The 25,732-nt window shown below is 43.2% G+C and overlaps 1 protein-coding gene across 1 annotated transcript; it reads right to left on the reverse strand.

Moving 5' to 3' along the window:
- Window positions 1–2,576: 2,576 nt before the first annotated feature.
- Window positions 2,577–22,809, reverse strand: FAM133B (family with sequence similarity 133 member B). Its single transcript, XM_063452648.1, has 11 exons — window positions 22,715–22,809; window positions 18,372–18,469; window positions 14,055–14,133; window positions 11,650–11,724; window positions 10,763–10,795; window positions 9,834–9,905; window positions 9,628–9,720; window positions 8,513–8,560; window positions 5,900–5,980; window positions 3,985–4,023; window positions 2,577–2,676 (listed from the first exon to the last, which is right to left on the reverse strand). Exons 1-11 carry the CDS (start codon window positions 22,736–22,738, stop codon window positions 2,590–2,592), a joined length of 729 nt encoding a protein of 242 aa, XP_063308718.1. The 5' UTR covers window positions 22,739–22,809; the 3' UTR covers window positions 2,577–2,589.
- Between the last annotated feature and the right edge of the window lie 2,923 nt (window positions 22,810–25,732).

Consider the following 25,732-nt stretch of genomic DNA (forward strand, 5'->3'; position numbering starts at 1 on the left):
TAATAACTTGAAGAGGATCTGCAAAGAGGAGTGGGACAAAATACCTCCTGAGATGTGTGCAAACCTAGTGGCTAACTACAAGAAACGTCTGACCTCTAATTGCCAAAAAGGGATTTGCCACCTAGTAATAAGTCGAAGGGGTCAAATACTTATTTCACCGATTGACATGCAAATCAATGTATAACTTTTTTGACCTGTGTTTTTCTGGATTTTTTTTTGTTATTCTGTCTCTCACTGTTACACCTACCATTAAAATTATAGACTCATCATTTCTTTGTCAGTGAGCAAACGTTCAAAATCAGCAGGGAATCAAATACTTTTCCCCCCTCACTGTAGAGGCGCTGGGAAGAAAAAACACAGAAGGACTAGGGAAGGGGCAAAAAAGACAGAGGCTTTAACTAAACACATTAGATTTTAGTCATGTTGAATCTACTGGAGATTCAAAACAATTCATATTACTAAAATACAACTAAAACTAAAACAGCTTTTTAGTCAAAAGGCTATGACTAAAACTAAATTGAAATTAACACTGTCATCAAGGTGTATACACAAAAACACAATAAACCAACAAGTTAGACAATTTTTATTTATAGTCATAAATCACTGTCATAAAAACAGGACACCTTCTGTGAGTGGTGGGCCTGGTAACGAAACATATCGAAGTAGGTCAGCTTCAATATGAAGCTGTTTAATATACAATTTATTTACATATTTAAAAAAAAAAAAACCAAAGGGAAAAAAATAAAAAATAACAGCTTTTTACATACTAGCCTTTTCACTTGCTATACATCAAAGCTAGAATAGTCCTATGAATAAGCACCTAAAAATATGAATACTGGTTTACTCTGTACATAGAGTACACAATGCACATTAAACACTAAACATTCAAGCCTACACAGAATGAGTGACATCCGAAGTAAAACTAAAATGACCAATGACCACATGATGCAACTTTACTTCTGCAAGAGCTAGATGGTCCTCCACCCCCCTCCCCCCCCAAAAAAAAAAACCAACAAACCCTTACAACATGAAACTGACATCTAACAATTTGCCAGAATTGGAGCAAGCAAAGCATCATGGAAGTTGTAGTTCTAGTACTGTTGGGAGTCTACATTTTGTCTCTCTCCTGCAGAAGAAAACAGCACAAGAATCAGAGACCAATGATATTAACAGATATAGTGGTTGCAGTCTCCCCACACACTCCAGAGACCAGAAATACCCTACTATTAGATTATGTTGGGCTTCATACCAGAAAATTCACTTCAGCAGAATTTATAACTTACCGACCCCCCACCCTCCCTAAAAGAGTAAACAAACAAAAAGCTTATTATTGCATCTGTTAATTGTGTTTCAGTGACAAGAAGTTTCCCAATTGCATTTCAAAACAAATGGATGTTTCGAAGACCTGCCCTCAAGTAAATAAATGCACAGTAAAGCTGCAGTAATATTAAATAAACCACCTTCAACTGTGAAAGTCAATATCAAGTGACTTGACCATATTTAACATTTGGTTTACAAGTTTGTAAATTTCTGCAGCAATTATTTTTACTATTGGAGCAGATTATATTTTAGATTAGAGCAAACACTGTCTCACATAAAGCTTGGAGGACGTGGTCAGCTGTAAGCACAAATTAAATTATTATACAGACATCTTCACCTGAACTTTGCTTTCCTCCAACAAATATGGCTCATTTACCTCCAAAACAGGTCAGAAATGGTCCTTTTCTTCAAGCTATGTTTAGGAGATTGGCTTACACAATGCATGGATAGAATTGTGTGACCGATATAGCAGGTCTATGGTACTTTACATACCTTGTGTACTTCACCCTTGCTCTCTGGTTCATGGCTTTGGCAGTGTTTTTATCCCTTAAATTTATGGGAACAGCATATTGGTATTAACCTAAGCAAATCCCAGGATAATGTCTATTTCATACAACTGCTTACGTTAGACTAACACAATATGTAGATGCAATCTGGTTATGTACAAAGTTTCTCTACTTTATGTGACAGGTGCAGTGTAAGGTAATGAAGAGTTTGGTTCATCTAAAAGCTAAGACACATATACAATTAAATGCAATAACTCACCAATCAGTTCATTTCTGGTGCCATGATTATTGGCAATAGAACAGTATAAAGATAGCCACCAGAAATGGATGCCAACGCAGCATCCTCGTCCACAAATGACCGATATATTGTGCATTAGGGCATTTGAGGACAGGCGGCTGCATGCACATCTACTTCTTTTCCATTTTTGAGCATCTTGTCAGAAGAAAAAGTGATTCTCAAACATTTTGAATCTATGCGTTTGCCAGCACTGTGTACGGATTATGCATATACCTACTTGTAGTGAACTATCACCTACATTCCTTGTGGATCCTTAAAAAAAATAAATTAAAAAAAGTCCATAATATGCACGTTAATCAAGTGTTCGCTATAAAATCCCGAACAACATTAACAAAAAATGCATGCCAGCCCATTTCACAGTCTGAGCTTTTAACGATTTTAGTGCCTAGTGGGGTATATAAACATTTTGCATCACTCTCCTGGTATATACGCAGTTTCAATCAATGCACATGTTCGATTATTGTGTTATCCAGAATCCGAGCTTGGGCTAATACCCTTTTTCTTCTTCTTCTTGTTATGTTTCTTGTGCTTCTTTTTCTTTTTTACTTTATCCTATTATTAAAGAAAAAAACAGGTTGTAAAATAATACTCGGCATGTTACAGCAATTCATTCTACAAAACCAACAGAGCAAACATTGAGCAAGACCCTCGGGTGTCAGATGTAAAGGGAACCTGTCAGCCAAGCAGGGCAGCTGCAGACAAACCACAACACAGATCCTGCACAACTGATGGCAATAGATTATTAGAACTGGTTTTAGTCACAGTAGTCAAGTCTTCTGAACACATATTCCAGTATAATAATGCTTAGCCCCACTGGAAACAAGATGTAAATATACTCTATTTGTCAATGATATAATATTACCAGCAATACTAGTAGAAGGAAATGCACTCACCATTGGGAAGGAGCATTATTTAATGGAGTGACGGAATTGATTAACTATTCTTCCTATGATCGAGGATAGGTGCAACCGAAAAAAATAAAAATAAATATCAAGTACTATATGAAGGTTGGGACAGCGGGAGGGGGGGGGGGCACAATTAAGGGAAGGAGGGCAGATCAAGCATCCCCTTGCACAGGGACTCTCCCAGAGCTGATTTGCAAGGAGATTAGTTTACAGCATTAGATGTATTTTTGCATAGAATTGATATTAGGCTGCCCGTAACAGACTTCTGAGCTGCCTAAGTCACGTGTTCCGATGGGATAACCAGGCATCGGCACAACAGTGCACATATCAAGCAAAAAAAAGATGCAGACTCCCACCAGCACAACCACTTCTAAAAGCAGGAGTTGTCATAGTGGTCAAAGTAACTAATCAAAATGTCAACAAGGATGACACATTCCAATTAACGATCCAATCAGAATATTTCTCTCTCTCATTGCGGAGTTGTAATGTCATAACAATATCATATGCCATACACACATACTTAGATACATATACACACAGTATGGCTGGTACAATATGTAAACAGAAAATAAACAAAAAAAACCTTACTTTAAAAACAGGAATGTAAAAAAAATAAAATAAAGAATCATAAAAATATAAACAGGAACGGTAAATTGTTAATCACAATAGTTCCTCATTCACACATTCCAGTAAACACTGCTAAAAGCACTTGAGTGAGCAGTGTAGCAGAACTATAAAAACATACTTACCGTTGCAGCTTCTGTCCCATGATGCTATAGGAGGGCACGTGCACTTGAATATTCTTTCCAAAGCATCAAATATAAACAATTGCCCTTATTGAGCACAACATAACGAGGGTTCAATAATGTATATTGTGGCATACAAACCTAGCAACAAGCTAACGGGGTGTTAAACTCCCACATTTCACAGTTCCCCCTTTAAGTAAAATACTTACAGCCTTTTCTTCTGTGCATTTTTTCTTTTTACTGTGAACCTGAAAAATGAAAGTAAAAAAAAGAAAGAACGTTATTCAGACATCTAGAGTTCGGATATCCTGACTCTTTGCAGAATTTTAATTTGATTCAAGTGGTTTGATAATTTTTATCTCACTAATTAAAGCTACTTATCTTCCAAAATTAAAACGAATGTGCTCTAAATATGTCAAACAAATGCATTTAATAAATTGTCGTATTCTTTTGGGAGAGAACAAACAAACTGACTTGTCTGATATGCCAACACGCTTGTTATGAAGGAGTTAACCGAGCACTGTAAACTAGAGTAGGCTGCTTCTTTTCTCCTGAATTAATCTGCATATAATACCCAGAATGCAGAAGAGCTCCTCTGCACGTATTTATGTTGCTTGGGGTGTCCCTTTAAGCTAAGAATGTAAACATTTAAAAAAACAGTAATTGTACTTATAGTAAATTCCCTTTTCCTTAGTATAGTGGCAGTACTGTAGCAAGTGGGTTGTATCTTCTCCAGTGGACAAGAAGCTCCCCCCAAAATTTAAATATTCAATTGAGATCCCGCCTGCCGCTTCCCTTATTACCCCTGTACCTCCAAGGTTCCCCAGTTGTTCTTGTCCCGGCACACGGAATGGACAGGCTCCTCTAGGCATAGGTATAAAGAATATCGATGCGGTCAGCACAGGCTGCTGGCCGGGGAGGTGAGAGCCCGAAAACTCCCCAGGTGGGAGCTGAGCGGCAGAGGCTTCCGTTTCGTTATAGAACACAACTAGTAGCCGACTTATGTGGCCAGATCCTGGGTAAGTATAGGCTGACAGAGCCTCTTTAAATATAATAACCACAATTAACAAGATGGAGGCCCTAATTAAGAGACAAATATCCTCTTTATCAATTTTCTGAATGATGCACGAACTTTTTCAGAGTCCATTATAACTATCTGCATTAAAGTCCGAGAAAACAAAGTGCCACTTAGTGGTGAAAATAGGAATTGCTTGTTCTCGGACAAGTAATTTAATTATCAGACCTCTGGGAAGACGTCTGCTCTCTAACCATGGTTTCCTCAGTATACACTTTCACACGCCCTCTGGAAATATCATACTTTGATTTACATGCATGGTATGTTATCATTCTACTGTGAACTACCACTGATTTGTTTCCTTTTTAAATGAAAACTAAAGCAGACCTGCTCCACGTGTCCAAAGTGGAGTATATCCTGCCTCTGGAGCCCCACACACAGACAATCACAATGCATGGTGTGGACTGAACTCTGAGATTATTGCACAGGTTATCATGTTTGTCTCAGTGACATTGCTCACATTTTAAGTGCTCCTTGGGGTCGGCTACACACATGATTTCAACACGTATTAAGAGAAGATTGTATATATTTTGTCTATTTTTTCATGCCATCAACGCTTGCAATATTTTTGTGCATTTTAAAGTAATACTTCATTCAGTACAGTGACAGGAGGTAAATGCTAAAGAAAATACTATTTTAGGATTTCACCTTTTTTTGTAAATACATTCTAAGTTTCATTCTGAAAATAAACTGCTTTCCAAGTCAACCCTTTTATCTTTCACAATGCTAACATGACAATTAACCGACTGAGTGGTCAATCAAATTCCAAAGAAGGGAAAAAGAGAAAACCATGCTATGCTGAGCGGGTTAGTCTCTCTTTTCTTCCGCCTTTCTAACTCTTTCCCAAACAGCAGAATTTTATTTTTGTGCACCAAAATTACTGTTATTGCCAGGGAATTAACAAGGAACACATTTTTTAATGCTAAAAATAATTACAATAATCATTTTTATAAGTGCTCCTTTTATTAATAAAGAGCTCCTTAAAAATAAATAAAATACTTGTATTAATAGTTGCAAAACAAGATTATAATATATATATTTAGACTGACCTCTTCATCAGATTCTGATCTGGAACAATATTCTGATGATGAATGTTTATGATCTTCTTCAGTCCTTCTCCGTTTTCTGCCCTGTACACAAAGACTGGGTCATATGACTAACAAGTTTATTTCCTCTGCATTAAGATTGACTAAAATACTTGTGGCAGGTGTACGTTTATAAAGCATTTAAGTCCATGTAAAAAAACAAAACCTAATTAATCAAGTACCTATACTACCATTAAAGGATCAGTAAAGGGTCAGGAACACAAACATGTATTCCTGACCCTATAGTGTTAAAACCATAATCTAGCCCCCTCCTCCCCCCCACCTCATGCCTCCATAAATAAAGCCAAATTTTACTGTATTCAAGCCTGAAGCTGTAACTCTGCATGCCGTTTGCCTCAGAAAAACAAGCAATCTGCTGACATCATCAGAAGTGGAAGCCTGATCCAATCACAATGCTTCCCCTTAGGATTGTCTGAGACTGACAAGGAGGCAGAGCAAGCATGATTCAAACACAGCCCTGGCCAATCAGCATCTCCTCATAGAGATGAATTGAATCAATGAATATATATGAGGAAAGTTCAGTGTCTGCATGCAGAGGGAGGAGACACTGAATGTTTGGATGCATTTTAGGCAGCCATGACCCAGGAAGGATCTCTAACAGCTATCTGAGGAGTGGCCAGTGAAGTTATCACTAGGCTGTAATGTAAACACTGCATTTTCTCTGAAAAGACAGTGTTTACAGCAAAAAGCCTGAAGGTAATGATTCTACTCACCAGAACAAATTCAATAAGCTGTAGTTGTTCTGGTGACTATAGTGTCCCTTTAAACTATTCATTACACACCAAGTTACTGCATTTATTTCTATTGCAGAATTATGGAATGGGGGCACTTTTAAGGAAATCAGATTGCTTGGAAAAGTAATACAAAAAAGGTCATTTGCAAGAAATAAACTTTTTACAACTATAGCGCTGGTATGGCATTACAAACAGCTGCAGTGTGTTTGGGCATCACAATAAGCAATACCCCATAATGCCGAGCAGCAAGCTGCATTGCTTGGCATGTTGGGAGCACACACAGCAGGAGATTAAAGCGGGTCTTTCACAGCACTGCACAAATAATGGAAAATCATTTATTCAGGTCATGCTCTCTTTAAAATGTTTGCTAAATCTTTATCATAAGATGGTGAATAAACCCAGCGTACACAAAGCAAATTACACTTTCTGTTTTTATTTCTCCTCCACCGCAATATCCAATAGCCGAAAAGTTTGAATGATAACGGAAAGGAAGCCAAGATGGGGGCACACAATTCACCAATATAGATAAATTATTACTGCTGTGTAGATTTCTTCATTAAATATTTAGGAAACCTCACAATAGCATTTACTCAATATATTGGATAAGTCAATATTTCCCCTTGAATATGCTATCATTTAGTTATGGATGTCAGGGTCAGTCTCAACAAGGGCCCTACTGCACACCCACCACCATTTTCTGAAGGTTATTGAAAAGATTATATTGTCACCAGTGGGGTACCTCAGGGATCTGTACTTGGACCCATTCTCTTTAATATTTTTATTAGTGATATTGCAGAAGGTCTTGATGGTAAGGTGTGTCTTTTTGCGGATGATACTAAGATATGTAACAGGGTTGATGTTCCAGGAGGGATAAGCCAAATGGAAAATGATTTAGGTAAACTAGAAAAATGGTCAGAGTTGTGGCAACTGACATTTAATGTGGATAAGTGCAAGATAATGCATCTTGGACGTAAAAACCCAAGGGCAGAGTACAGAATATTTGATAGAGTCCTAACCTCAACATCTGAGGAAAGGGATTTAGGGGTGATTATTTCTGATGACTTAAAGGTAGGCAGACAATGTAATAGAGCAGCAGGAAATGCTAGCAGAATGCTTGGTTGTATAGGGAGAGGTATTAGCAGTAGAAAGAGGGAAGTGCTCATGCCATTGTACAGAACACTGGTGAGACCTCACTTGGAGTACTGTACACAGTACTGGAGACCCTATCTGAAGAAGGATATTGATACCTTAGAGAGAGTTCATGGATTGCAGGTTCATGGATTGCAGGATAAAACTTACCAGGAAAGGTTAAAGGATCTTAACATGTATAGCATGGAGGAAAGACGAGACAGGGGGATATGATAGAAACATTTAAATACATAAAGGGAATCAACACAGTAAAGGAGGAGACTATATTTAAAAGAAGAAAAACTACCACAACAAGAGGACATAGTGTTAAATTAGAGGGACAAAGGTTTAAAAATAATATCAGGAAGTATTACTTTACTGAGAGGGTAGTGGATGCATGGAATAGCCTTCCAGCTGAAGTGGTAGAGGTTAACACAGTAAAGGAGTTTAAGCATGCGTGGGATAGGCATAAGGCTATCCTAACTATAAGATAAGGCCAGGGACTAATGAAAGTATTTAGAAAACTGGGCAGACTAGATGGGCCGAATGGTTCTTATCTGCCGTCACATTCTATGCTTCTATGTTTCTAAAATACTATTAACCGAATGAAAAGCCACACAGTCATAGCAGAAAGGGTCCAAAAATTCCAAGCAAACCATTAAGATACAGACATATTATTTAAGATCATTATCACCTTGTCTCTGTCCGGATCATCTTTCGATTTCTTCTTTTTCAGGCTGTCCTACAGAAACCACAATATATCAATTACACATGAAAATCGCACACAACATGTAAACAGGGGAGCATGTGGTTGTTGTGAATTCATAACTGCAATAGTCCATAACTGAAAATATGAAATATGAAATGAATAGCACTAACTTTGCAAACCTATTGACAATTACATTCTCTTTGACCTTTAGCAGGGTTATTCACCAAAAAAAATAGTAGAACATTGAAATCTGTATGGAAAAAATTTAAGAAATCACTCTTTTATACATCGGATATGACAAAAGGTCTAATAATCTATAGACAAGTCATGGAACTGCACTCAGCCCTTCGCCCTGGAATCCTAGGGTGCTCTTAGATCAGTCCCAGTACCAAAGAGACCAGATATAACATATATAAGTAGAAATGTAATCCAGGCATTCCAAAATGTTCCAAACAATAGGCAATTTTATTGGACCCAAGAACCAAAATGCAACGTTTCGACCCCTTAGGGCCTTTGTCAAGCTGATAAGGGCTAATAATGGCATATGAAGGGATATCTACCAGTTGCCGTATTTTACAGATCTCTAGTTTAAAAAAAAAATCTTCTTGAGTTACTGACAAAATATACACAAGAAACTTTAAAAAACAAAACAGGGAAGAAAAAAAAACACCAAAGAAAAGCTACTGAAACATTTTTCAATATTTCATTACATAAGTGCACACAAACTCCATATATCCAAGGGCATGTGGACACCTATCACACCTATAGAAAAGCTGCTTAGCCATGGAAACCCATTTCATGATTCTCCTGACACAGTTCTTGCTGTGGTTGGGCTGTTGTTGCTTTTAGATACTTCCACTTCATGGCAATTACACTTCTAGTAAACTGGGGCAGATAGATCCAGAAGGACACTAATTTTACAACCTGACTCAGAGCAAAGGCAGCATTCTATGATAGTGTCATGTTTAAAAACATCTAGTATAACCAATGTTTGTCTGTGCTGTATATCACACACCGGTTAGCAAAAGGTGAAACTCAAACTGATGAAGTCAATGGTTAGTTGGTGTCCACATAGTTAAAAACTGACTGACAAAGTGTACCTTGCTGTCTGAATCCATGTCTGAACTACTATCAGAAGTCTTGCGGGAGGAATATTTTTTCTTCTTCTTTCTTTTAGCTTGTTTTTTCTTGCTCTACAAAAGCACAATGTAAACACAAGAATGACTCCGAATGCATTTTTAAAATTAAATAAAATATACAGAGGGACAATCTATTATGTTTACTACATCAAATAAATGGATCTCACCTCATTGTCAGATTCATCTGAGCTGCAGGAAGAATCAGAACTCGATGAAGAAGGGGAAGATGATGAAGAAAACTTGACCACAGACAACAGAAAGTAAAACTTGTGAGACGCACATTTTAAACAAGCACAATTCTCTTAGAATTACAATTCTGCCACTAAAATGTTTTGAAGATTTGAACTATGCTATAATTTAGCAATACCAACATAACCCTGAAGTAACATAGAATGTGACGGCAGATAAGAACCATTCGGCCCATCTAGTCTGCCCAGTTTTCTAAATACTTTCATTAGTCCCTGGCCTTATCTTATAGTTAGGATAGCCTTATGCCTATCCCACGCATTCTTAAACTCCTTTACTGTGTTAACCTCTACCACTTCAGCTGGAAGGCTATTCCATGCATCCACTACCCTCTCAGTAAAGTAATACTTCCTGATATTATTTTTAAACCTTTGCCCCTCTAATTTAAGACTATGTCCTCTTGTTGTGGTAGTTTTTCTTCTTTTAAATATAGTCTCCTCCTTTACTGTGTTGATTCCCGTTATGTATTTAAATGTTTCTATCATATCCCCCCTGTCTCGTCTTTCCACCAAGCTATACATGTATGTATGATAGTATTCGTTATACGGAATGTAACGTGCCTAATTTATATACACACACACATATCTATCTCAACTGTTCATTTATTTTCTTTAGGAATGAGCTGCAAATCTTTAAAGGTACTAGACGTGTTTAAGAGAGAACTTCCTGGAGACAGACCCGCACATAAATGGTAAATTAAAGTTACCAATAGCAGTGTGGTTTGTATGCTAATATGAATAAATCAGGAATCTGTATTATATATTGCATATCCAATACTTAAATATCTGCAGGAAATTAAAAAAGTTAATCTGTACAATATCATTAATTATGATTAAAAAACCGTTCTCACCCCAGCAGATTTTTTCTTCTCTTTTTTCTTTTTCTGTGGGGAGTGGGAATAAAAAGTTGTCAAAGAACAAATAACTAAAGAAAAGAAAACTAACTACTAAACAAGATTAAGGGGAAAAAAAAGCTGCATTTTTAGTGACATTTTGAAACAACAGTTAATATTTAGCAGTTATAGGCAAACAAAACATGTGAAATACAAGCGGTTATTTAAATGAACATGCCATACACAAAGACATTCAGCTTGCTGAAGTGCTTTATATGGGAGTATTCCATTTTCTTTGCACTTTATAAAAGTGTCCATTTATGTGAGAAATCGCTTCCTACCCCGGGCCCTTCATCCTCCACGCCCCCTCCCACCAACACACATGCTCAGAAGACTATGATTGGTCATTTCCCCAGCACAAACCGAACGGCAATGCAGTGAAAAAAATTGGGGGCATGCAAATATCTATTAAGCAATGATAAGCAAGTATATGCAAGGTAACAGAAAACCTCTTTGCACCAAAATGTATACGTAGAGCACTGGGGATTTATGCTTTTTTTGAGCATGATGTATTTTTCAGTTTCGTATCTATATGTGTCATAAAAGTCAAAACACTCAGACAGAACTCTTCTTAAGCATTTAATCTCACATTTTTCCATTCCCCCAAGATGTTCTGTTACAAGGTTTTTTTACTACAGTGCGGATTTAAGGTGGATTCAAAGTGAATTTCAAATTTAAGGTAAAACCAGCCGAACTGGAAGATTTCTCTAGGTCAACTACGCCTTTTCTACTCTGGCCTCAAATTTGTAATTCACTTTGAATTCTCACTTTAGCCAATAACCCAATTCATTTATGGTGATTGTTTCAAATTTGAAGCTATAAAGCAATAAACCTCAATGATTTACCTCTTTCTTTTTAGAAGGATTCTCATTACCAGAAATGATCTTTTCCCTGTGTTTTTCCAGCTCTTTTCTCCAACTCTGAGAAGCAGAAGAAACAGTTTATCAAGAGGTTTTTCCATCAACCGAGAACAAGTCTTCACAATCAAAGAAAAATAAATAAACAAGGGGTTTTCATAATGTAAACTTTTTCATGCAGGATGATACATGTAATAATGCAAACCATATATCACCGTGTATAGAGAATATTAATCAGGATTAAAGTTGTATGTCTAGAATTATACCCACTCCCAGTCAACAGTCTAATATAATCTGGAGCTTTAGATAAATTAGAAAATATATATGTAACATTAGGATCATATTGAATAGTTTAATGTAACATGCTATAGTGATCCATCATAATGCTGCTTAAAAGAACACTATAGGGTCAGGAACACAAACATGTATTCCTGACCATATAGTGTTAAAAACACTATCTAGCTCCCCCCCCCCCCCCCCCCGCCCCTCTAAGTAAAGTAAGATCTTAACTTTATTTCAGTTTGCAGCTGCTGGCTCTGCCCCCGATCTGCCTTGTTGGCTGACATCATTAGAAGTGGTGATCAGACCAATCACAATGCGTTCCCATAGAGAAGCATTGGATTGGCTGAGCTTGTCAAGGAGGCAGGTCAGGGGCAGAGCCAGCACAAGCCAAACACAGCCCTGGTCAATCAGCATCTACTCATAGAGATGTATTGAATCAATGCACCCCTCTGAGGAAAATTCAGTGTCTTCATGCAGAGGGTGGAGACACAATGTCAGTGCCGCCCCCCAGGAAGCACCTCTAGTAGCCATCTAAGGAGATGCCAGTGGGGGTACCCCTACGCTGTAATTTAAACACTACATTTTCTCTGAAAAAACAGTGTTTACTGCAAAAATCCAAAAGGAACGGATTAAACCCACCAAGACGAATACAATGAGCTGCAGTTGTTCTGGTGACTACAGTGTCCCTTTAAGCTCAACAGAGATTTGGTACAGATAGCCTAGAGGGTGGACAATGGTTTACTGCCATATATGACAGCCCAGGGTTAATGGTTAACCTGCTGTACACGATGAGAGATAATTAAGAAAGAAAAAAGGGAAAAGAGTAAACAATACAAATATAACGGTGTTCTCCTTGGGAGTCTACAGTCTCCAGCTCAATCTTTGCTCAAGTCCCTGCACATTGGTCTTCTCTTCCTCTAAGTACGAGGGTGACTAGACTGGCTAGGTCCCAGGTGTGTATAGCTGTCAGTGTTGGCACTGGGAGTCCAAATTATGTAAACAAGGGAGCAACTTCTTTTATGGAAGTGATCTTGAAGACAGGGTGACTGAGAAGGAGCACAGTGCTGACTGTGAGTATTCCATGTTAGCTTCTCGTAGTTGCAGAGTCATAGGTTGTAGTTGTCTTCTAGTGTGGATCTAGTAAGATCGTTGTATATAGTAATAGTGGATGATTCAAACAAGTAAGGTATTTTGCCTTGAAATGCTGCCATGATTTGACGTTTCTCTATGAATGATGACGGCGCCAATGATGATTTATTAAAGCAATATGAGTAATTATCTTCTTGGCTTGGAGGGAGGATCAATGTCATTGAGTGACGCAGATAATAAGGTAGTTCTTCCATGGTGATGTACAAGGTATTACTCTAATTTGCATTGTGATGGTATGTTGGGTGAATTGTCGCTGTTGCAGATTTTCTGTTAGTGAGGACATATTTTGGTGAATGCGCAAGACATCCTCCTCGGTATATTTGACTCTGTCAGTAACTGTTTGAACGTCCGCTTTCACCACTCCAATATCTGCCACCAACAGATTTTGTTTTGTGCAGGTCGCTGAAAAAGAGGTTCTATAACTCTGGTATCTGCCTGAGCAGTGACATGAGGTTTTTGGGATCTTCGTCCCATCTGTGTAGTTCAGACGGAGGTTGCCTGTGGAGGCTCCACTCCACATAGATGGTCTTGTTCCAGAGCTGAGGAGAGGAGTAGGCCCCAGTCCTGCAGCATTGCTTCTTTGCTGATGCGACATATAAAAATGGCATCGATTGACTGGATATGAGACAAGCGCTGGCGGAATCTGGGCAAGAGCATGCGAGAGTAGGGAGATATTTACCACGGTAAGTAAAAATGTGCGGGATCTGTACAGTATAGCGACCTCTCTGCTCTGTGATCAAGCTCCACCCTCACAATGTAAACATTTTATCAAACTAAAAATAAAGAATGTGTGTCTACTTTCAGTTAACACTAAAAATTGTTCAGAAAAACAAGAAAAGGTCCACAATAACTAAACAGAATTAATTTATCCAAGTATTGCACGGCTAGGCTTATTTAAAACAAAATGCACACCAACTGATATTACTGACTGCCATTGACCCCTATGAAAATAAACTATGAACCTCATTCATTTTTTCTTCAAATTCTGCGAGAGCTCGGGAGCCTTTCTTTTTCTTTTCCAGTTGTTCTTTCACTTCTTCCCTATAAAAAGAAAGAGGGAATAGGAAACAAGGCATACTTATCCAGGATATATAGAAAAACAAAAAAACAAAACTGAACATATCCTCTCTGCTAAGTTTTCTAAATTAAACCGTTTTTTTTTTTAATAAGGGCTCGTTGCCAGATTTACCAGGCAGCATTTGTAATATACTACAAAACATTCATGCCGACAAATCCAAATGCAACATGCTAGATTCACTGACAGTGAGAATAGGGAGTCTTTTCCGGTACGTTCTTTCTTTAATTGCAGGACAGAGGGCGACATCTACCTACTTACCTGCTCATGCGGCCAAAAATATGTTGGCAAAACCTTTAGACCCTTTAAATTAAGGATAAGAGAACACATTAATTCGGTTAGAAGACCTTTAGAGACTCCAATCTCACGCCATCTTAAAATTTACCACCAGAATTCCGCTGACAAATTGAAATTCATAGGGATTGAATACATCCCACAAACCGCACGGAGGGGAGATTGGGACAAAAAATTGAGACAACGTGAATCATATTGGATTTACAAACTCAAAACTCTAGCTCCCGCAGGCCTAAATGAGGGCTTCTCCTTTTCAGCTTTTCTTTAGAAGCGTCTAATCTCTCTGTACTCTCTAATTTAGGATGTTATTAAAATCAGAGGGACGTCCTTACTATTCCTATGTTATGAAGATATTACACTGTAAATAAATACACCATTTTTGCATTTATATTTATATGTACATATTTTGTTTATGTTTTGTCATGTTTTCTTCGCAAGTGTATACCTTTAAATTAGGCACCATGCGACTGTCATGACATTACAGTTTTGACTTATGGGCTGCTTGATCTTGTAACCTCTTGATTAATTGTTACAACAAGTACATTTATCAGCACTGCTGTTTAAGTTCTGTCAAGTCTTTCTCGCAAGTCTATATCTTTAAATTAGGCAGTATGCGACTGACATGACACCATAATCCCCTGGGCTATATGATACTATACCTCTCTGACTAACCGTCATAAGTAATTTTGTGAGCACTGATTATTATGTCCCCTATTGCTATATTTGAACCACAGGTTCTATTGCTGCCCCTTCTCTGTCTTTTTTCTCTTGGGGGCGGATACTATTCCGCGATCGTGTGTGAACACGCCTCACCGCCCACGTCAGATACCGCGTAATATGACGCGGCTGGCAAGGGGCGCGGCTAGAGACGTCGCACACACACCCCCATCATTACCGGTCCGCGTCATATGACGCGGCCAGGAGAGGCGGGACTGAGCAAGTGACTCAACCAACTACAGACGGACACGAACGGCCACCCACGTGACCGTACACAGCCGGCAGAGTTTATCATCAGACACCAGGGTATTTAAACAGCCCCAGGGAACGTTACAAGTTCATTGCTCCTGACGACGGCGTGCTGAAACGCCGAAACGCGCGTCGAGCTAGCCTTTTATTTATTTATTTTTGCACTCTTATTGGTAGCACTTATGGATTAATTTAAATTGATTTATTTAAGCTATTTAGACAGGAAGAGATATGGTATTCTAGTAGGCATTAGTGGATTATCCACCACTGCTGAGGTACTTAGGGACAGTTTACCCTATACAAGGGTCTCTGTTATGGGCTGAGCAATTTGGGGTTCATTAGGGTCTCTCTTTAGAGTCTGCAGTTTTCCCAGTCTCGCTCCTAAGTTCTCTAGACTACTTGGAACCATTTACTGTGAGGCCACATATCTCTGTGGGGGGGGGGTTGACTTTTGGAATTAGGATACTAATCAGCTTGCTCCAGTTCAGTGGGCAGCTGCTTTTCTGTACATACTCCCCTCTGTTTGATCTCTCACTACCTTCCTGTCTATTTATTTTATTTTATTTACTTATGTGCTTTCTCCCTTAGGATTATTAAAAGGTAGGGACCTCCTTTACCAAATTACTCTCCACATGGGCTTCCTTGAGCCCTCCTTCCTCTTTTTCTCGTACAATATTTCAGGGTTATCCCCTACTTTGGGAGAGTAATTCTTTAGGGTTTTCTGGCACCTATTCATTGGTCATTCCCCCTTTGTTTTGACCTCTGAATTAGAGCCATTATTATCACTATTTTCTGCTAGATTCACGATGACTGCGTTGCCATTACCCAACAACTTTGGAAATATACTGTAAAAACGTACGCTACAATGTTTTACCATCCATCAGAATGATGTCATACATGCATCAGATATGTTCTAACTGTTCAAAACAAAAAACAAACATCTACACTTTTAAAATATGTTATTCTGATAACAAAATACAAAATGATATTATGGCTGAAAACCCAATGTGGTCACTTGTACGGATTTCAATCAAATTGTATTTAACTAAGTAGTAGGTGGATAAAATTATAATTATCATAAGACCATGTGTGTGAATTAAAGGGACACTATAGTCACCCAGATCACTTCAGCTCAATGAAGTGGTCTGGGTGCCAGGTTCCTCAGGTTTTAAAGGATCACTATAGTGTCAGGAAAACAAAGCGGTTTTCCTGACACTATAGTGCCCTGAGGGTGCCCGCACCCTCAGGGTCCCCCTCCCCTTCAGCAGCTTACCTTATTCCAGCGCCGGGCTCCCTTGGCGCTGGTGACCTCTCCTCCCCCGCCGTCAGCTCCCCCAGCCGACATCACAGGAGCGGAATGTGCATGCACGGCAAGTGCCGTGCGGGCATTCAAAGTGTCCATAGGAAAGCATTTCTCAATGCTTTCCTATGGACACTATGCGCGATGAAGGCATAATATGCCTCCAGCGTCGCAGATGCGCCTCTAGTGGCTGAAGTGGTCTGGGTGACTATAGTGTCCCTTTAACCCTTCAGATGTTTATATTGCAGGGTTAATCCAACCTCTAGTGGCTGTCTTCCTGACAGCCGCTAGAGGCACTTCTGCGAAATTGGTTGCGAAATTTGCATTCAGCGTGCAGAACGTCCATAGGAAAAAATTGAGAAATGCTTTCCTATGGACTGTTAGAAGGTGCGCGCATTCCGCTCCACTCAATAGCGGACGTCGGCGGGGGAGGAAAGATCACCAGCGCCGAGGGAGCCCGGTGCTGGATTAAGGTAAGCTGCTAAAGGGGTTTTAAACACTTTAGCGCCACGGGAGGGGGATCCTGAGGTTGAGGGTCCCCCAAGGATGACATAGTGTCAGGAATTTTTTTTTTTTTTTTTCCTGACACTATAGTGATCCTTTAAGCAAATAAAAACGATTATAAAAAAATATTATGTGTGCAAAAAGTTGTCATCTGGAAGATTTTGGTTGATTTCATATACGGTACATTGCTTTCTGTATAAAAAAGGAACTCTTGTCACTGCCGAGACTAAACTCAGTGCAGCCAGGGCAATATGGGGAGACTGACTTTGTTCTTTTAACCTCTGCTGCTCAATTGCCAATAGACGCTGTAATATTGTTTTTACTGGGGTGAGGGAATGAGTAACAACTGTCACTTCTCCAGAATTGACAATTATGCTTTAAAATCACATAGAGCAATCATTTCCCCCCCATTTATTGGAACCCAAGAACTTCTTTAAAATAAAGAAAATCAATTTAACCCAAACAGAAGGAGGACTTTTAGACTGGCTTACTCCTGCCAGTATGTGATTTATACATCCTGACAGACAGCACTATTCATGTGCCTCCCAACATGTCCAGCTAAGGTTCAGACAGAAGTTCAATATAATGTCATTACTTACTCCACTGACCAAATGTAGTTATTAAAAAAAAAAAAAAATGACAAATTGCTATTAAATAGATATACCCTCAATGAATGCATGCATGTATTCACTGGGGATGTATCTTAAATAGCTTGCAAAAGCGCTTTTAACAAACCTTTGCAAGCCCTCCCCATTTACCCTGGAAGTCTCTTCACTGGAAAATAGCCTATTCTCTTTGAGAAACCTCTGAAGCTTGCCTCCATGGGCACACCATGTTGGTGTGAGAAGAAGTTACATGCGCATTACTTGCAAAGCTTCTCTGGTTGGCTGACAGCTGGGGGTGCTTCATCCATTAACTATAGAAGTGCTGATTTTTCATAAGAGTGCAGTACTTTTATAAAGTGCCTTTGAAATTAGATACTACTCATTAGTAAAGCACAAAGAAAAATAAAAGCATCCGACTGCTGTTTTTGAAAATGCAGTTTCAGACTTGTGAAATCCTTCACCTGTCATGTATTGTAACTTGGAGAGAAGAGAAAAAAAACAAAACAAACCAAACAAAAAACAAAATCACACTCACCAAGTTGGCCTGGGTCTACTCAGATAATCCTGTATCGTCGGACCGCCAGAGGAAGACGGTCCTCTGGCACGAGCCATTGCTATGGGATTCATATAAGCCTGACAAGATAAGATAATACACATAGACATTGTAACTGAATATATGGTGACATATAAATAACATCCTACCCTGTAAGCAGTGTGCATACTATTTGACAATTCATTTATTGTCATACATGAGCTATACATCGGAGAGTATCAATATTGAAGACTTCCCAGCTGCAGAACCATATACGAACATTGGCTAATAGTGAAGGTACTATGAAAATATGAAAAGCTAGAATGGGGACATAGGGGAGTTCCTATTATTCTTTACTTAGAAGGTGTCGCTGTCCACGTTAGAGGTTGGAAGACTTATACCCACTGTAGTGAGGCCAGGAATATGGCAGGGAAAACCAACATTTATCTTTATATCTACAAGGGCTAATAAATAGGACAGTCGTGCAGCCATCACACAAAGTTTAGTAGAGCACTCAGTATTATGATCATCAAAGTGCAACAAAGTAAAACATGGCGTTGGTTCATAAAATGTCCTACTTCTCGGCTCTAGTCTCGATAAGCATTACGTGCAGGCTAAGGGGTAGCACATTTTTGCAAACTACATTTTTGTGTGATACACAGCCAGCTCAACTGGGAAATGTAGAGCACAAATGTATGGGGGGTCATGGTTAGAGACTGCTGATGCATCAAAAAAAAAAAAAAATAGGATGAAAAGAAGTGACATATAGACAGGCAGATCCATATATATGTCTATTTGCTTTTCTGTATAATCTGTGTAAAACAGGTCAAATAGACACAATAAAGGCTAAATAAAAGCTAGGTAAGAGCAGACAGTAGTGTTACATTTTAACATGTAACTAGGGCCGTCTTTAACGCGGGGCCCCGCTGCCCACGACAACTTTCTGTGTGTGTGACAGTATGTCAGAATGCCTGTCAGGGTGTGTGTGACTGTATGTCAGAATGCCTGTCAGGGTGTGTGTGACAGTATGTCAGAATGCCTGTCAGGGTGTGTGTGACAGTATGTCAGAATGCCTGTCAGGGTGTGTGTGACAGTATGTCAGTATGCCTGTCAGGGTGTGTGTGACAGTATGTCAGTATGCCTGTCAGGGTGTGTGTGACAGTATGTCAGAATGCCTGTCAGGGTGTGTGTGACATTATGTCAGAATGCCTGTCAGGGTGTGTGTGACAGTATGTCAGAATGCCTGTCAGGGTGTGTGTGACAGTATGTCAGAATGCCTGTCAGGGTATGTGTGACAGTATGTCAGTATGCCTATCAGGGTGTGTGTGACTGTATGTCAGAATGCCTGTCAGGGTGTGTGTGACAGTATGTCAGAATGCCTGTCAGGGTATGTGTGTCAGTATGTCAGTATGCCTGTCAGGGTATGTGTCTGTGTGCGTGTCAGCATGCCTGTTAGTATGTTTGTGTCTGGGTGTGTCCGTATGTCTGTCTGTGTCAGCATGTCTGTCAGTATATGTGTGTGTCAGTGTATGTATGTGTCAGTATATGTGTCCGTGTCAGTATGTATGTGAAAGGTGTGATTACATGCCAGGGGTGCCCAGGGGGTCCCTGAAAATGCTTTGCCCAGGGTCCTAGTGATATTAAAGACGCCCTGCATGTAACATTAACATTTAAACAAATGCACAACTCGGAAAAAACATTTTTGTATAAAAACATAATATTTGAAGTTGGCTTTGAATACACTATGAATGTCCACTTATAAAATCTTCACAATGGACGAGCTGTGTGACAGTATGTCAGTATGCCTGTCAGGGTGTGTGTGTCAGTATGTCAGTATGCCTGTCAGGGTGTGTGTGACAGTATGTCAGTATGCCTGTCAGGGTGTGTGTGACAGTATGTCAGTATGCCTGTCAGGGTGTGTGTGACAGTATGTCAGTATGCCTGTCAGGGTGTGTGTGACAGTATGTCAGAATGCCTGTCAGGGTGTGTGTGACAGTATGTCAGTATGCCTGTCAGGGTGTGTGTGACAGTATGTCAGTATGCCTGTCAGGGTGTGTGTGACGGTATGTCAGAATGCCTGTCAGGGTGTGTGTGACGGTATGTCAGAATGCCTGTCAGGGTGTGTGTGACGGTATGTCAGAATGCCTGTCAGGGTGTGTGTGACAGTATGTCAGAATGCCTGTCAGGGTGTGTGTGACTGTATGTCAGAATGCCTGTCAGGGTGTGTGTGACAGTATGTCAGTATGCCTGTCAGGGTATGTGTGACAGTATGTCAGTATGCCTGTCAGGGTATGTGTGACAGTATGTCAGTATGCCTGTCAGGGTATGTGTGACAGTATGCCTGTCAGGGTATGTGTGACAGTATGTCAGTATGCCTGTCAGGGTATGTGTGACAGTATGTTAGTATGCCTGTCAGGGTATGTGTGACAGTATGTCAGTATGCCTGTCAGGGTATGTGTGACAGTATGTCAGTATGCCTGTCAGGGTGTGTGTGTCAGTATGTCAGTATGCCTGTCAGGGTGTGTGTGTGTCAGTATGTCAGTATGCCTGTCAGGGTATGTGTCTGTGTGCGTGTCAGCATGCCTGTTAGTATGTTTGTGTCTGGGTGTGTCCGTATGTCTGTCTGTGTCAGCATGTCTGTCAGTATATGTGTGTGTCAGTGTATGTATGTGTCAGTATATGTGTCCGTGTCAGTATGTATGTGAAAGGTGTGATTACATGCCAGGGGTGCCCAGGGGGTCCCTGAAAATGCTTTGCCCAGGGTCCTAGTGATATTAAAGACGCCCTGCATGTAACATTAACATTTAAACAAATGCACAACTCGGAAACAACATTTTTGTATAAAAACATAATATTTGAAGTTGGCTTTGAATACACTATGAATGTCCACTTATAAAATCTGCACAATGGACGAGCTGGGATTTGTTGGAGAATAGTTAAACCTCAGTTATTTCGCCTGAATACCAGACATTGGTTTTTCATTTCACTACAATTCACAGTTTGGTAAGGAAGCCTATTATGTTGCCTTTAATATGATACACATTCAGTATATCTGTGTCCATGGCTCACACATTAGGACTAGATGGAGCCTGCAGGGAGCAGTCACTGCTAGATAACCTCGTTATGCAGGGTATACGGAGGTCCATACACCGTATTGGGGTGCATGCAGGGTCTGATGGGTTTATACACAGTATTGGGGTGCAGGCAGGGTATGGTGGGGTTTATACACAGTATTGGGGTGCAGGCAGGGTATGGTGGGGTTTATACACAGTATTGGGGTGCAGTGTCTGATGGGGGTTATACACAGTATTGGGGTGCGTGCAGTGTCTGATGGGGGTTATACACAGTATTGGGGTGCGTGCAGTGTCTGATGGGGGTTATACACAGTATTGGGGTGCGTGCAGTGTCTGATGGGGGTTATACACAGTATTGGGGTGCAGGCAGGGTATGATGGGGTTTATACACAGTATTGGGGTGCAGGCAGGGTATGATGGGGTTTATACACAGTATTGGGGTGCAGGCAGGGTATGATGGGGTTTATACACAGTATTGGGGTGCAGGCAGGGTATGATGGGGTTTATACACAGTATTGGGGTGCAGGCAGGGTATGATGGGGTTTATACACAGTATTGGGGTGCAGGCAGGGTATGATGGGGTTTATACACAGTATTGGGGTGCAGGCAGGGTATGATGGGGTTTATACACAGTATTGGGGTGCAGGCAGGGTATGATGGGGTTTATACACAGTATTGGGGTGCAGGCAGGGTATGATGGGGTTTATACACAGTATTGGGGTGCAGGCAGGGTATGATGGGGTTTATACACAGTATTGGGGTGCAGGCAGGGTATGATGGGGTTTATACACAGTATTGGGGTGCAGGCAGGGTATGATGGGGTTTATACACAGTATTGGGGTGCAGGCAGGGTATGATGGGGTTTATACACAGTATTGGGGTGCAGGCAGGGTATGGTGGGGGTTGATACAAAGTATTGGGGTGCAGGCAGGGTATGATGGGGTTGATACACAGTATTGGGGTGCAGGCAGGGTATGATGGGGTTGATACACAGTATTGGGGTGCAGGCAGGGTATGATGGGGTTGATACACAGTATTGGGGTGCAGGCAGGGTATGATGGGTTTATACACAGTATTGGGGTGCAGGGAGGGTATGATGGGGTTTATACACAGTATTGGGGTGCAGGCAGGGTATGGTGGGATTTATACACAGTATTGGGGTGCAGGGAGGGTATGATGGGGTTGATACACAGTATTGGGGTGTCAGCTCGCAGTGCATTCTGGGTAATGTAGTTCCCCCTCCCCCCCGGTTCATTAGTCGGCCTCACTCACCACCCGGTTGTCCCGCTTTCCCATGGCGCCGGGAGCAGCCACCGAGCACGTCCCGAGCAGCGGCCTTCAAACCGAGTCCGCAGCGCCCGGAAACACCATAGAGACTACCAGGAGCTGCGAGAGACAGGACCTGCGGCTAGAGCTCCCCCTGCCGGAGCCGAGCGTTACAGCCAGCGACCTCACTAACAGACCTGCGGCTAGAGCTCCCCCTGCCGGAGCCGAGCGTTACAGCCAGCGACCACACTGACAGACCTGCGGCTAGAGCTCCCCCTGCCGGAGCCCAGCGTTACAGCGAGCGACCTCACTGACAGACCTGCGGCTAGAGCTCCCCCTGCCGGAGCCGAGCGTTACAGCCAGCGACCACACTGACAGACCTGCGGCTAGAGCTCCCCCTGCCGGAGCCCAGCGTTACAGCGAGCGACCTCACTGACAGACCTGCGGCTAGAGCTCCCCCTGCCGGAGCCCAGCGTTACAGCCAGCGACCTCACTGACAGACCTGCGGCTAGAGCTCCCCCTGCCGGAGCCCAGCGTTACAGCGAGCGACCACACTGACAGACCTGCGGCTAGAGCTCCCCCTGCCGGAGCCGAGCGTTACAGCCAGCGACCACACTGACAGACCTGCGGCTAGAGCTCCCCCTGCCGGAGCCCAGCGTTACAGCCAGCGACCTCACTAACAGACCTGCGGCTAGATCTCCCCCTGCCGGAGCCCAGCGTTACAGCCAGCGACCTCACTGACAGACCTGCGGCTAGAGCTCCCCCTGCCGGAGCCGAGCGTTACAGCCAGTGACCTCACTAACAGACCTGCGGCTAGAGCTCCCCCTGCTGGAGCCGAGTGTTACAGCCAGCGACCGCACTAACAGACCTGCGGCTAGATCTCCCCCTGCCGGAGCCGAGCGTTACAGCCAGCGACCGCACTAACAGACCTGCGGCTAGAGCTCCCCCTGCCGGAGCCGAGCGGTACAGCCGGCAACCCCACTAACAGACCTGCGGCTAGATCTCCCCCTGCCGGAGCCGAGCGTTACAGCCAGTGACCTCACTGACAGGCCTGCGGCTAGATCTCCCCCTGCCGGAGCCGAGCGTTACAGCGAGCGACCACACTGACAGACCTGCGGCTAGAGCTCCCCCTGCCGGAGCCGAGCGTTACAGCCGGCGACCTCACTGACAGGCCTGCGGCTAGAGCTCCCCCTGCCGGAGCCGAGCGTTACAGCCAGCGACCTCACTAACAGACCTGCGGCTAGAGCTCCCCCTGCCGGAGCCGAGCGTTACAGCCAGCGACCACACTGACAGACCTGCGGCTAGAGCTCCCCCTGCCGGAGCCCAGCGTTACAGCGAGCGACCTCACTGACAGACCTGCGGCTAGAGCTCCCCCTGCCGGAGCCGAGCGTTACAGCCAGCGACCACACTGACAGACCTGCGGCTAGAGCTCCCCCTGCCGGAGCCCAGCGTTACAGCGAGCGACCTCACTGACAGACCTGCGGCTAGAGCTCCCCCTGCCGGAGCCCAGCGTTACAGCCAGCGACCTCACTGACAGACCTGCGGCTAGAGCTCCCCCTGCCGGAGCCGAGCGTTACAGCCAGCGACCTCACTGACAGACCTGCGGCTAGAGCTCCCCTTGCCGGAGCCGAGCATTACAGCCAGCGACCACACTAACCGACCTGCGGCTAGAGCTCCCCCTGCCGGAGCCGAGCGTTACAGCCAGCGACCTCACTGACAGACCTGCGGCTAGAGCTTCCCCTGCCGGAGTCCAGCGTTACAGCCAGCGACCACACTGACAGGCCTGCGGCTAGATCTCCCCCTGCCGGAGCCGAGCGTTACAGCCAGCGACCTCACTGACAGACCTGCGGCTAGAGCTCCCCCTGCCGGAGCCGAGCGTTACAGCCAGCGACCTCACTGACAGACCTGCGGCTAGAGCTCCCCCTGCCGGAGCCCAGCGTTACAGCGAGCGACCTCACTGACAGACCTGCGGCTAGAGCTCCCCCTGCCGGAGCCGAGCGTTACAGCCAGCGACCACACTGACAGACCTGCGGCTAGAGCTCCCCCTGCCGGAGCCCAGCGTTACAGCGAGCGACCTCACTGACAGACCTGCGGCTAGAGCTCCCCCTGCCGGAGCCCAGCGTTACAGCCAGCGACCTCACTGACAGACCTGCGGCTAGAGCTCCCCCTGCCGGAGCCGAGCGTTACAGCCAGTGACCACACTAACAGACCTGCGGCTAGAGCTCCCCCTGCCGGAGCCGAGCGTTACAGCCAGCGACCTCACTGACAGACCTGCGGCTAGAGCTTCCCCTGCCGGAGTCCAGCGTTACAGCCAGCGACCACACTGACAGGCCTGCGGCTAGATCTCCCCCTGCCGGAGCCGAGCGTTACAGCCAGCGACCTCACTGACAGACCTGCGGCTAGAGCTCCCCCTGCCGGAGCCGAGCGTTACAGCCAGCGACCTCACTGACAGACCTGCGGCTAGAGCTCCCCCTGCCGGAGCCCAGCGTTACAGCGAGCGACCTCACTGACAGACCTGCGGCTAGAGCTCCCCCTGCCGGAGCCGAGCGTTACAGCCAGCGACCACACTGACAGACCTGCGGCTAGAGCTCCCCCTGCCGGAGCCCAGCTTTACAGCGAGCGACCTCACTGACAGACCTGCGGCTAGAGCTCCCCCTGCCGGAGCCCAGCGTTACAGCCAGCGACCTCACTGACAGACCTGCGGCTAGAGCTCCCCCTGCCGGAGCCGAGCGTTACAGCCAGTGACCACACTAACAGACCTGCGGCTAGAGCTCCCCCTGCCGGAGCCGAGCGTTACAGCCAGCGACCTCACTGACAGACCTGCGGCTAGAGCTCCCCCTGCTGGAGCCGAGTGTTACAGCCAGCGACCGCACTAACAGACCTGCGGCTAGATCTCCCCCTGCCGGAGCCGAGCGTTACAGCCGGCGACCACACTGACAGACCTGCGGCTAGAGCTCCCCTTGCCGGAGCCGAGCATTACAGCCAGCGACCACACTAACCGACCTGCGGCTAGAGCTCCCCCTG

This window comes from Pelobates fuscus, chromosome 4, assembly GCF_036172605.1.
Source record: "Pelobates fuscus isolate aPelFus1 chromosome 4, aPelFus1.pri, whole genome shotgun sequence".
NCBI lineage: Eukaryota > Metazoa > Chordata > Amphibia > Anura > Pelobatidae > Pelobates > Pelobates fuscus.

Bases quoted from the DNA above. Each gene is read 5' to 3' on its own strand.
- FAM133B (XM_063452648.1), bottom strand. From the start codon at position 22,738: ATGGGAAAGCGGGACAACCGGGTG. The intron at 14,134-18,371 runs GTGAGTGTGATT...TTCTTTTTATAG, and splicing joins AGTAGACCCAGGCCAACTTG to GGAAGAAGTGAAAGAACAAC. The intron at 2,677-3,984 runs GTAAGTATTTTA...CTTTAATAATAG, and splicing joins AATGCACAGAAGAAAAGGCT to GATAAAGTAAAAAAGAAAAA.